The following is a 12,500-nucleotide window of genomic DNA, read 5'->3' on the forward strand; positions in this document are numbered from 1 at the left end:
ACCCCCCCCCCCCCCCCCCAGGACTGCATCAGTTTGGGCAGCGGGGAGCCCAACACCAGCGAATATCGCTCATTTGTCCTTTACCACAACAACAGCCCTCGCTGGAGTGAGATGGTCAAGTTGCCCATTCCCATAGATCGTTTCAGAGGGTCCCACCTACGCTTCGAGTTCAGACACTGCTCCAGTGAGTCAGTAATGCAGCCCAGTGGCAGTCATCCCTCAGTACATGAGTTTATGAGGACATATTGGATCTCCCTCAGAGCTACACAAGCATGGTTTGTGCAGAGGAGATATACAGCATGATGTTATGGTGTGCCTTCTTTCAGCTAAAGACAAAGGAGAGAAAAAACTGTTTGGCTTTGCCTTCACTCCTCTGATGAGAGAAGATGGGACCACGCTGTCAGATGAGAGCCATGAGCTGTATGTGTACAAGGTATGAGCAGATTTGACACACACTTGAGATACATGGTGCCCGGTAGCAAGTGCAGAAAGTCGATGCATAAAGACATTAATATTTTCCTTCACTGATAGTGTGACTGTGCATAAAAATGCTCAAAGATAAAGAAACATTATGGTGTTTGTGTTGGTGGAACGAGCCGTTCTGAGAGTGAGCTTCATCACATGTTGGCAGAGTAGGAGAGGACTGACGTGATGAAATGTGCCATCCTTTTTTCTTTTTTTTTTTTTTTTTCTCTTCTCTGCTCTCCATCATCCAAAAAATGTGCAGCCCTGGATGACTGATCCAACAATGTCATACCAGGTGTTTTGTCCATAGGCAACTGTCAGCCTTTACTAGCTTCACCTCGCTTTCAGGCCTTGAATTTCTCAAATGACCACGACTAGCAGTGGTCACATAAATAAACCAGTGTAAGTTTGACATATTTCATACCGTTCTTTTCTAGAGTGTTCATGGGTTTGGGTTAATTTTAATACTTGTTATTTAACCTGTATCAGTATACCAATGAGTGCATTTATGTGTGCACTACTATCTTAGTTTTGGGCCTTATGTTGGTTTTGTGTGCAGTTCAGAAACCTGGATAAGACGTTTTCATGCCACAGAATCCCGGTCTCCATTGGAGAACTTCAGGTTTCTCAAGACTGTTATAAGGCCTCGTCCAGGTTTCTGAAACCAGGATAAGGTGTTTACAAATGCAGCGCATACAGTAACTGGGAAACAAACAAACAAACAAACAAACATCCAATCATGACCAGGATACTAATGCCCAAGTAAATGCACTATTAGACTGACCAATGGTTATATCTGCACATGAAGCAGCTCCACATGGGCTGTCAGACCCAGGGTTGGGAAATTCTTTGCTATACACAATATTATATCCGTCAGTCTTACATGCTAACATTTTTAGTATGCTAGCATTATGTATTAACAACATAATGTGATATTGGCCTGTTAGATTATAATTACTACTCTGTAGCCTGTTAGAGTAATATTTTACAAATACGATGTGATAAAATATGTAATTATATCATATTTTGTAATATGTTTATAAAATGTTTTTATGATAATATATGCATACTGTATGGTCATGGAGTGAAATCCAGGTTGTTCATTGGTCAGTAACAGCACAGGAACGCTTCCCTGCAGTTGGCTGATTACTTTACTCCTGCAAGAGTGAAGAGCCATTGAAAGGTTTCTGTGCTCCCAGGCCAGGGGCCAACATGAAAACACCCTGCTGCAGCTGTAACCAAGCCCCCATGATGCTGGTGCAGTGGCACCAACTATTAACAGTCTCCAAGCCTTAATGAATCCTCTCTGACCCTCCTGTTTCCACCCTCTAGTGTGATGAAAATGCCACCTTCAGTAACCAGGGTCTGTACCTGAGCCTGCCCTGCTGTAAAGAGGACTTCAACAGCTGCCCCAACCTGCCGGCCAACCTGCCCTTCCAGAGAAGCCCTAAAGAGACCTTCTGGGTCTCCACGATACTCTGCTCCACCAAACTCACACAAAATGGTAATCTTAACACCTTCCATGCTGCTGCTCCTCATATATTTTCACCTCCTGTTCAGTTTGATTAAACCCGGTTTGTTTTCCTTCTTTTCAGTCGACCTTTTGGCTCTTCTGAACTGGAAGGCTCATCCAGACAGGGTGTTGGACATCCTCGGTCGACTGCGTCAGATCAGCGGAGAGGAGATTGTCAAGGTGACTGAGTTCAGATAATTTATCTGACAATGTGAAGGATGTAAAAATATTTACCTTCTGTATAGCTGTGTGGCGTAGTGGGCTTCCTTGACTACACACTACATAAAATATTTAAATTTGCCTCTCTTGCAGTATTTAGGCTGAGAAAGCAAAGACATTTTCAGTATTGTAGGATAAAATCAAAGTGTGACTTCATTGATTACAGGTGATGTTATAATATCATTACATATTGATCAGATTAGGTATAAAGCATTTACAAAATTAAATTGTTCACTGGATTTTCACAATGCATTTTCACAAATTAAGTAAAACATCTGTTACTGTGTAAAACGGTTTATAAGTCACATTAGTGCCATGTTTTCTGGATGAAGGGGAGAGTGACCCTTTGTTTCCATTTTAGTCAACAGCAAGGCCCTTAATGTGATGGTTGTGCTGAGTGTTGTTTCTTTTTTCCCCTCAGTTCTTGCGAGATGTCCTGGATACGCTCTTCTGTCTTTTAGATGACAACACTGATAAATACGGACCGCTGGTTTTCCAGTCACTGGTAGGAAATTTAAAGAGGCACAACTGTACTCGTAAATTAAATTATGCATTGTGACTTGAAGGCACAACATCTTTATATACACGTTTGTTCAGGTGTTCATCATCAACCTACTCAGGGATAGCCGTTTCTACCACTTCAGACCTGTCATGGACTCTTACATCCAAAACCACTTTGCTGGGGCTTTGGCATACAAGTACAACAAATATTTACTCCATTCTTTTCAGTGAACATGAAATTTATAATCTACGTACCAATATTGTCAAATGTGATATTGACTGTTATCATTTCTGCAGAGAGCTCATTCGATGTCTGAAGTGGTACATGGATCGCTCGGCCGAGGTCGTCCGACAGGACCACATCCAGGAAGCCATGAGGGTAAAGTATCACACGCGCCTCTGTCTGGTTTAGTTTCAGAGTAGCAGAATAAATCGAGTCCGTCCTGGCTCTTTCTACAGGGATTAATTAGTAGGACATGCGGAAACGGTCAAACAGAAGGGCTGATAAGGAGTAATATGAGGCCTCAGGAAGTGTATTGCCTGCTCATGAAAGGAAGCTAATGAAAGGAAGTTATCAAAAAACCTCTGCACATATGGACGTGTGCCGAGTGCAACATTTCCACATGGTTTTTGAATTCCCTCTGATGAGATCATGTGAAGAGATATTCTGTAACGAGACCCGAAAATTGAAAACATTTCCTTTTTTATACGTATAGATACTTAACCGCAAAACCATTCAGTGCTTAGTTTTCATTTCATGTTAGGGAACTGATAATACAATATGACATGTACCTTAGCTGACTGCATGTCTCCATCTGCATGCTGCCAACAACCCTGCCAGGCTCTGGAGTACCTGTTCAAGTTCATCGTCCAGTCTCGTATCCTGTACTCGAGAGCCACCTGTGGGATGGAGGAGGAGCAGTTCAGAGCGAGCATCCAAGAGCTCTTCCAGTCCATTCGCTTCGTCCTGAGCCTGGACAGCCGCAGCTCGGAGAACCTGGTGTTCACGCAGGTCAGACACTTCACACCTCATGACCAGAAATTTTCACTGTCTGCTGCTCCGACGACGTATGTCACCTGCTCAGCAGTCTTACTTTATCTTTGTTTCTAAATGTTTTTATTTTTCCATTTATTCATCTTCTGAGTCTGATTTCATGTTTCTTTGATTAATTTTTATTTGTTTCTCGTCTCATTCTCGTCACTTGTTCCACCTTTCGTTCTGTGCGTTCTGTGATTGATGCTTCTATCCCTCGCCCCCCACTGTTGCCTCATCCCTGTCTTGCTCTTGGACAGTTTAGGGGTGTGACCAGCTGCATGCCTCTCTGTGGTCACGCTCGGGGCTCTCGACCATCTCAGTAAGTCACAGCGCCCCCCTGTGTTGGTTCGGCAATGCAGCAGAGGCAGTGCCTACACCAGGCTGCTCAAACAGGATGATTATATATCCTTAAGAAACTGAGAAGCAAAGAGTTTAGATTTGTTTTTTTTAACTGGATATTTGTGACTGAATATTGACAAACTGAGATTATGACTGTACAAAGAAATGAACTGTGTTCCTACATTAAGATATCAGTCATGTTCCTTTTGGAATATTAATAGCCGGCTTAATTTGGGGTTACTGTGTGTCCGTGTCACCCAGAAAAGGGCAATGTTTTATAATGTGTATTTGAGTGTAGCTTCTTTGAAAGAGCTTATATATTCCATATGTACACTACACAATCCCTCTCTGTGCTCTTTGTTCCCTCAGGCAGCACTGTTGAACAGTTTCCCTGATATCTTTGATGAGCTGCTGCAGATGTTCACTGTTCAGGAGGTCGCCGAATATGTCAGGGGCACCCTAGGGAGCATGCCCAGCACAGTGGACATTGGGCAGTCTATGGATGTGGTTAAACTGCAGTCCATTGCCCGTACAGTTGAGAGCCGCCTCTTCTTCTTCCCTGGTAAGACAAATGTTTTACAAGGTGTTTTCATCCTCTGAAGATACCGAAACAACCATGTATGTGAGAATAGCGTGCATACAGTACTTTTCAGTTTCATCCTAACTCTCTTCTTTTTCTTTCTCTCTGCCTTCAGAGTCTCGTAGTATTTTGCTGCCGGTGGTTCTACATCATATCCATCTGCATCTGCGCCAGCAGAGGGAGCTGCTCATCTGCTCTGGGATCCTTGGCAGCATCTTTTCCATAATCAAGACGAGCTCCATGGTACAGCATCTTGTACCACATGTGTACTCAACATATATGACTGAAAATCCCATTTGATCTCAGAAAAAGTTCAATTGAATTAATAAATGCAACATAAAATTCCCATTTTCTTTTGAAATGTATTGGATCGTGGTAAAGCAGCTGTAAACACTGAAGTGTTCCCACTAGGCAGCGTATTTGCATCTCTGTTGTTGACTCAGTGTTTCTCTGCCTCCTTCTACTTGCTCTCGGCGCCTCAGGAGTCTTCAGTTCAAGAGGAGGTGGAGATGATGGTGGAGAGCCTCCTGGACGTGTTGCTGCAGACCCTGCTGTCCATTATGAGCAAGTCTCACTCTGTGGAGACGTCCAGGGGACAACGCTGTCCCCAGTGCACTGCCGAGATAACGGTAAGCTTCCGATCATTGGCCTCTAAAATATAAACAATCAAAACAAGTGGAAATTTAGTGAATATTTGATGATTAACCTTTCTAAATATGTATGTCCATATCTGTCATTTTCTCTTGCACAGGGGGAGTATGTTTCCTGTCTCCTCTCTCTGCTCCGACAGATGACAGAGATTCACTTTCACCATCTACTGAACAACTTCCATAGCAAGGAGGAGCTGAAGGTGGGGAAACTCTTTGAATCACAGAGCTGAGCACGATTACAGCATTTTTGCTGTGGCCTGATTAGTACATACCCAGACTGTATACATTTTGTTAATATATTCATGCAGGAGTTCCTGTTGAAGATCTTCTGTGTGTTTCGCAACCTGATGAAGCTGACTATCTTCCCCCGAGACTGGAGTGTCATGAGGCTTCTAACTAGTCAGTGAGTCTGCTTTTCCTGTTCTGTCGTGCAGTCTTTGTCCCAGAGATGGTAAGGGTACACAGCCAACCATTAGATCAGACTCTCCTCAGATAATCCTGCCCTGAAGGTGACGCTTGTGTTGCAATTTTTTATTTTTTTTCATCTATTTTTGGCTGCTCCTCGTTTTGTAAGCTGACTGTGTAATGTTTGCTTTCTGCAGCATCATCGTAGTGACAACACAGTTTCTGTCCCCGGCGCTGCACAAAAACTTCTCAGAGGCAGATTTTGATTTCAAGGTGCGTGTGTCCCAACAGCGTGGGTTGGCATTTAGGAAACCCACTACACCATATCGCCACAAAATACGTTATGCTTTTTCATGATTCAGTTTGTGAAACTAGTATTATTCATTCAAAGTAGCATAAACTTTTGTTTGTCTCGTGTGTGTGTGTCAGGTGTGGAACTCCTTTTTCAGTCTCACTGTACTGTACATCAACCAGCCCAGTCTGCAGCTGGAGGCACTCGGCCCCGCCAAGAGGAAGAAAGTCCTTGACAAGTGAGAAACCACCATATATTCATTGTGTGCATTCTTTCCGACGCCGGCTCACGTGTTTGTTTTAACTCTCTAAACTTGAATACCCACTCTTTTCTTTCTAGGTGTGGAGATATGAGAGTGATGATGGCGTATGAGCTCTTTAGCATGTGGCAAAAATTAGGTGCGTCATCATCAATGTATATGCATACACATACATACACCATCCTCCCAGACACTCGCACACGTGTCACACCTGCATTTACATCCTTATGAAATCAATGAGAACACTGACTTCTAACCCAATCCAGGTGACAACAAGCCCCACTTCATCCCAGGAATGATGGGACCCTTCCTGGGAGTCACCCTCGTCCCCCAAACTGAGGTTCGAAATATTATGATCCCAATTTTCCACGACATGATGGATTGGGAGCAGAGGAAAAACGGCAACTTCAAACAGGTCATTATGACATCATTATGTTATGAGATGCAGATTGTGCGCTGCGGTGGTTAAAAACGGACAGCTTTTTGTCACATACTGTAACATACCCCATCTTTTGGCTGAACGTGTTTACGTATGCGTGTAGGTGGAGGCAGAGCTGATGGATAAGCTGGACAGCATGGTGTCAGACGGAAAAGGCGATGATAATCACAGAGAGCTCTTCAGCCTTTTGTAAGCATCAAACCTGTGTTTAGAAAACCTGTGGGTGATCCTCAGGATAATGCTGCTCTCATACTATTTCCTTCTAACATACTTCTCTGTGTTGTCACACCCCAGGACCCAGCTGTTTGGTCCTTATCCAAGGTGAGGTGTGATGCCTTCACGGCCAAGACCAAGAGGCATTTTGATTAATGTCCATTTCCTCCTTTTGCTCATTATCTTTAATAAGAGCATCTTAATGTATTCTCTGTGCAGCCTGCTTGAGAAGATCGAGCAGGAGACCTGGAGAGAGACGGGGATCTCATTTGTCACATCAGTCACGAGACTTGTTGAACGACTACTGGATTACAGGTATACTGAGATTATGGTGCGCATAATAACACTATTAGTTTATGCAATGAAATGAAAAGCAGTGAGGGGGAAAAAAAAATAACTTTTTTTTTTTTTATGTTTAGGGACTGCATGAAAGGTGATGAGGTGGAGAACAAGAAAATCGGTGGTTCCGTCAATCTCATGGTGAGACATTCATGAGCGTGTCTGGATTTTAGAAACACTTTTCAGAATATTTCCACATATGGGATAAAAATTTTAACCAGTCTTTTTAATCTTTTTTAATTCAACCCCAGAACTTCTACAAATCAGAGGTGAACAAGGAGGACATGTACATCCGTTACATCCACAAGCTGTGTGACCTGCACCTTCAAGCAGAGGACTTCACAGGTAGCAGATATACTGAGTTCATTTCTTTGTGGTGTAACGTGGTTTATGGTGGAGACTTTTTGCTGGCAAAGTGTTTTTTTTTTTTTTTTTTTTTTTGGGTGAACACAGGTTTGGAAGTCTGACAAAGCTAGACCGTAAGTAGCTAAGTTTAGGCTGGCACTGCTTTCCTTTATTTTAGCTGATTGGATGTCTTCTTGAGGTGAGGTCGGACTATATTTCTCTGTGAAACGACCTGCCTGTTTTGCTTGGCGCGGACTTCAGTTTGATCCAACTTTAGAACGGAAAGTCGTGAGGCTCCAGTCAGTTTGAAAGAGGTGTAGGATTGATAATACGGAGTAGGAATGATAATTGATTGACTCGCAAAGGTTGTGATGACACTCACACAGCTATGACTGTAGTTGTTGTCAGCTCCAGTAAAAAGTTCACTCCATTGGTCTCCACCGCCGCCTCTATGCACGTTGTGAGGCTGCGGTTTGACACCAAAATGCGGCAGTTTTTTAAAAAAAAAAAATTGTTTCATTTGGCTCCGGTGCTGCGACCTGAAAACCCTGCATGCACGGCGTGTGTAAATAAAATAATTTCTTCTAAGTCATGCGTCAGTCTTTTCCGATGTGTTTATTGCACATGTTCATATTGCGATGACAATGAAAATAAACTTAATCAGTCAGCACTAGTATTAACATGCGTCTTCAGTCATCTGATCACAAGTGGACAGCTCTAACGTCAGTTCACACCTGACTTTAAAATGCTTCTCCACATGCGTCTCGATTGACCACTTGTGATCAGATTGCTTTATAATCAAATAACCCCTCCCGTGCCCCACTCGCTCTCTCTCTCTCTTGCTCGCTCAAACACACACCACAAATTGTAAATAAAGATGGATTTAGCCTGCGACTAATCCAAAAATGGGCAAAGAGGGAGGGGAAAGTGTCGAGCCGAGACTTCAGTGCATGTCGACTCGTGGCAATCTGTCAATTGGCTAAAAACAAGTATACTTGGTTATTTGCATGTAAAAGGGGGAAATGAGATCCAATCACAACAGATCAATCGAGACGCATGTGGAGAAGCCAGGTGTGAACTGACGACTTGTGATTGGATCACCCAAAATGGATGTTAATACCAGGTCTGATATCTTGACGAATGTCAAGATGATATTTGACTTGTTTTCCTAATTAATGTAGTTATTTTTTATTTTTAGTATTAAATTAATACTAAATTGTGTTTGCCTGCCACAGTTTAACGTATATATATAACCGACGCTTGCGACACGCGAGCGCACACACACTCCGGAGAGACCGACAGACGGAACACGTCATTTAGTTCAGTTTCTGACACTGCTGCTCTATATGTTGGTAAATTGAAATTCCAGAGACACTCATTTTTTTGGTCACTCCTCTCTCTCGCTCATAGGGTAACGTAACATTGACGTAACGCACAGGTGTAGTGCTGCCCGGAGCCACCGGAACAATGCTCAACAATAAAATCTCCACAGTTCACATAATCCAGTTGATATTTATATACATTTTAAGCACTTGAAGATCTGATCCTCATGCGTGTGCCATGTAGAGAGCTAATAAAAAAACAAATAGACAAAGTTGTCATATTGACGTTTAACGTGAATTGTTTGATTTCGAGCAAGCCTGATACTCAACCAAGATAAGAGAAGAAAACAGTATGAGGGCAACAGACGTGCAGGCTAATATTTGGAGGGGGGTGATAGTACATTTTACTTAAGTCTGGTAATGCCACTTTAAATCATGTAAACAGGAAATGTCAGTTTATGTAATCATGTAAATAGTGTAAGTGTTCTTGCTTTACTCACGTCGTTGGCAGTGGGGCTTTATTGCTGGCATGTAAATGTAGACAAATACGACTAATTGAATGCAACCTTATCTATCACTTATGTACAACAAACAGGCTGGCAAGATAATTACATTGCATTTTAGTGTTTACTCTATACTCTGAATGTAATGGATTCATGTTGTCCTACGGTTTATTTTAGGGCTGCAGCTCATGATTGTATTCATTTTTTATCAATCAGCCTTTTTGTCAATTAATTGATCAATCATTTGTCTATAAATGTATTTTTTAATTTTTTAAAAGTACTATCAAAATTTCTGAAACCCAAGATGATGTTTTCATGTTGCTCATTTTGTCTGATTAGCTCCACAAAACCCAAAGATATTTAATTATTTATCTCTGAAGCAAAAGAACAGCAAAACCTCACAATTGAGAGAATTTTTTTTCTGTCGATTGGCTGATCAATTAATCATTTCCTCAAAGGCACAATCCCCTGTCTTCAACCTACACACCTAGTGAGGGCTGAAGATACAGTATACTTTTACACGCTTTGCCTTCTGTATGAGCAGCTTCCTCTCCCTCTCCATCTGTTCACACCATCGCTGTGATGCCCTGAATATTCACACCTGAATACTTTTGAGTTCTGTGTGAAAGTTGTGACAAAATGCATTTTCATTTGAAGATTAGAGAAAAGCTGGAACAGGAAATGAGAGTAGATGGTATATTTCAACTGTGCAGGTGCTCTTTGCACCTCTGGCCACCAATACACCAAAACATACTCGCTTTGCTTTGGGCAACTTATGCTTTGTACCACTGACTGCACTCTGTGCCGCTCGCCATCTGTTCACAAAAACTGGACCCAAAATGTCTGGAAGGTTATCACTTCATCACTGTGGCCAGACTGTGCAAACTGCTTTACTAGATAGCAGATAATCACGATGACACGCTTTCATCGTGTCGACCTCTTCTGACCTCTGCTACAGAGGCAGCGTTCACCCTGCTGTTGTACTGGGAGCTGCTGCAGTGGGAGGACCGGCCCCTGAGGGATTTCCTCCACTATCCCTGTCAGAGCGAGTGGCAACGCAAGGAGAATCTGAGTCGTAAAATCCTCCACTACTTTAACAAGGGCAAGGCAAGTGAATGTTTTATAGCTTTCTCCCCTGCTCCTGTTTCCACTGATTTCAAGCCAGTGTTTCAGGGAAACGTTAAAGGCCTATCATTTCTGACACTCAACAGCCTTTGGCCTCACTACAGCTGAACCTCACTTAGTAAAATGTGATCATTATAATGTTAGCATTATAATATTAGTGTGTTTGTGCTGGACCATACACACCAAGAACTAAATCATCTTAGATAAATGAAAGTTACATAAGTTTTATAACTTTTATACATATTTTCTTTTCAACAATGTTCCAGTAGCTGTTTGTTCGCATCCCGATAATTCAGTTTTACCCTCATTAACACTGGGAGAGAGACACAATCTGATTTATTTATAACCTTTCTCAAAGTTTTTGTCTCTTTACACATTTTCTACCAGTCTCCAGTGGCTGATCGCTTTATGACACTTCATTTACTATTGAACTAGATTAACACAGTGGTGGAGGAAGTTCTCAAATCCTTTACATAAGTAAAAGTAACAATACCAGTGTATAAATACTCAGTTACAAGTAAAGAAGAAAAAATCCATGTCTTTTGAGTAAAAGTACAGCAGTATTGGTAGTAAGGTACTGTAAAATGTAAGTTGTACAAGTCTTATGTAAAAAGCCAGGGAGACTGTTTTACTATATATTCTGTTATTTGATGGTTATTAATGATAAAGACTATAGATTCATGTTTTTGTAGCACTTGAATGTAATTTTAATTACTTTATATACTGTTGTAACTGTTGAGTAGTTAAATCAGTGCATCATACTTTACAATACTTCATGTTTTATATGTAAGGTCAATGTAACTATAGCCGGATAAATGCTATCAAGTAGACGTATGAAGCAGCTTAAAATAAAACTCAAGTACAGCAGCATCCTTTCCACAAGGTTGAGAGCACAACCACGACTGTAGATTATCAAGACTTACATCATCTTATTGTCATCGCTCTGGTATATATCCTACGTCAAGAGCTTCCTGTTCTGAGGCAAACTTTAAATATCATAATATGAATACCAACATGTAGCAATTTGTGTTAGTGTTACTGCTCAGTAAGGATCAGGTGGCTCAAATGTGATTTGCTTCCCTGAGTCACTGCTCCCTTTCTGGTGCTCATTCACAAAATTAAATTAGTTGACTGGTGTCTGTACTTTGGAGAGGACAATGCCCTGTGGCCTCCGGGAGCAGCTGAGGAGGAAATAAAAGTGACCTCCTTCATTAACTCTTTGCCTTTGTGGTTTTTATGACCACCCTCCTTTTTCTTTTTTTTTTTTTTTTTTTTTTTAAAAACAACAAAGGCAGTCTCTCTGGATTTGTGGAATCCCTCGCTGCTACAAATGTCAAAGCTCATCCAGGACAAATCTAAATGCTCTTAAAGACAAACTTGCAGGTTTCTGATCTGAATTAATGGGTGATTGAAATTTTTTTAAATTTTTTTTTTCAAAATAAACAAAACAACCTTAATAAACTTCAGACATCCGGATTCCTTCTTGTAAGGCAGAATTCACGTCCATCTCAAAGAACACAAGGGACAATGGCTTCGATTTGAGTTTCTGCCGTATCATGTCATACACGAACCTTTTAAATCATTTCCAAGTCAAATAGAATAAGATTCTACCTGCAAGTGGTTTTTTGAAGTTGTTTTTTTTAATTGCACTGTTATAATATACAGTAAATATAGATGCATGTTACTGCACATACAACCATTTTGCTGTGACCACACACATATTGAAGGTGTCTTGAATTCTAAATGTGGTATTCCTGCTCAGTGCTCACCTTTGGAATATAAATATACTTTTTTTTTTTTTTTCTCTACTTTCAAATGACAGTGACTTGAGTCAAATATTTTCTTTTCATGGTTACTATGCTGCTGTATGATTTGCCAACCCTCTGTTATTCTTTCTACAGTAAATGTGTGTATAGAAATCTAAATTTGCGCAGTCCTAAAATGACGATTTAATG

General features: G+C 41.3%; 1 protein-coding gene across 1 annotated transcript in view; it reads left to right on the forward strand.

The window, feature by feature from the left end:
* LOC111667178 (dedicator of cytokinesis protein 3-like) overlaps window positions 1-12,500 on the forward strand; it is a 52,550-nt gene that overhangs the window by 27,231 nt on the left and 12,819 nt on the right. The window contains exons 15-37 of the mRNA XM_087178367.1: window positions 22-184; window positions 327-433; window positions 1,798-1,969; window positions 2,061-2,158; window positions 2,619-2,702; window positions 2,795-2,895; window positions 2,996-3,077; window positions 3,540-3,710; window positions 4,443-4,635; window positions 4,769-4,896; window positions 5,136-5,282; window positions 5,405-5,503; window positions 5,612-5,706; window positions 5,906-5,981; window positions 6,138-6,238; window positions 6,340-6,398; window positions 6,526-6,674; window positions 6,802-6,887; window positions 6,993-7,019; window positions 7,131-7,226; window positions 7,331-7,391; window positions 7,502-7,595; window positions 10,379-10,527. Of these exons, the coding sequence (XP_087034493.1) occupies window positions 22-184; window positions 327-433; window positions 1,798-1,969; window positions 2,061-2,158; window positions 2,619-2,702; window positions 2,795-2,895; window positions 2,996-3,077; window positions 3,540-3,710; window positions 4,443-4,635; window positions 4,769-4,896; window positions 5,136-5,282; window positions 5,405-5,503; window positions 5,612-5,706; window positions 5,906-5,981; window positions 6,138-6,238; window positions 6,340-6,398; window positions 6,526-6,674; window positions 6,802-6,887; window positions 6,993-7,019; window positions 7,131-7,226; window positions 7,331-7,391; window positions 7,502-7,595; window positions 10,379-10,527 (2,538 nt within the window). The remainder of the gene's footprint in view (window positions 1-21; window positions 185-326; window positions 434-1,797; window positions 1,970-2,060; window positions 2,159-2,618; window positions 2,703-2,794; window positions 2,896-2,995; window positions 3,078-3,539; window positions 3,711-4,442; window positions 4,636-4,768; window positions 4,897-5,135; window positions 5,283-5,404; window positions 5,504-5,611; window positions 5,707-5,905; window positions 5,982-6,137; window positions 6,239-6,339; window positions 6,399-6,525; window positions 6,675-6,801; window positions 6,888-6,992; window positions 7,020-7,130; window positions 7,227-7,330; window positions 7,392-7,501; window positions 7,596-10,378; window positions 10,528-12,500) is intronic.

Source organism: Seriola lalandi, unplaced genomic scaffold (assembly GCF_002814215.2).
Source record: "Seriola lalandi dorsalis isolate HSWRI2012SDOR001 ecotype SW California unplaced genomic scaffold, Sedor1 jcf7180002054685, whole genome shotgun sequence".
NCBI classification, from domain to species: Eukaryota; Metazoa; Chordata; class Actinopteri; order Carangiformes; family Carangidae; genus Seriola; species Seriola lalandi.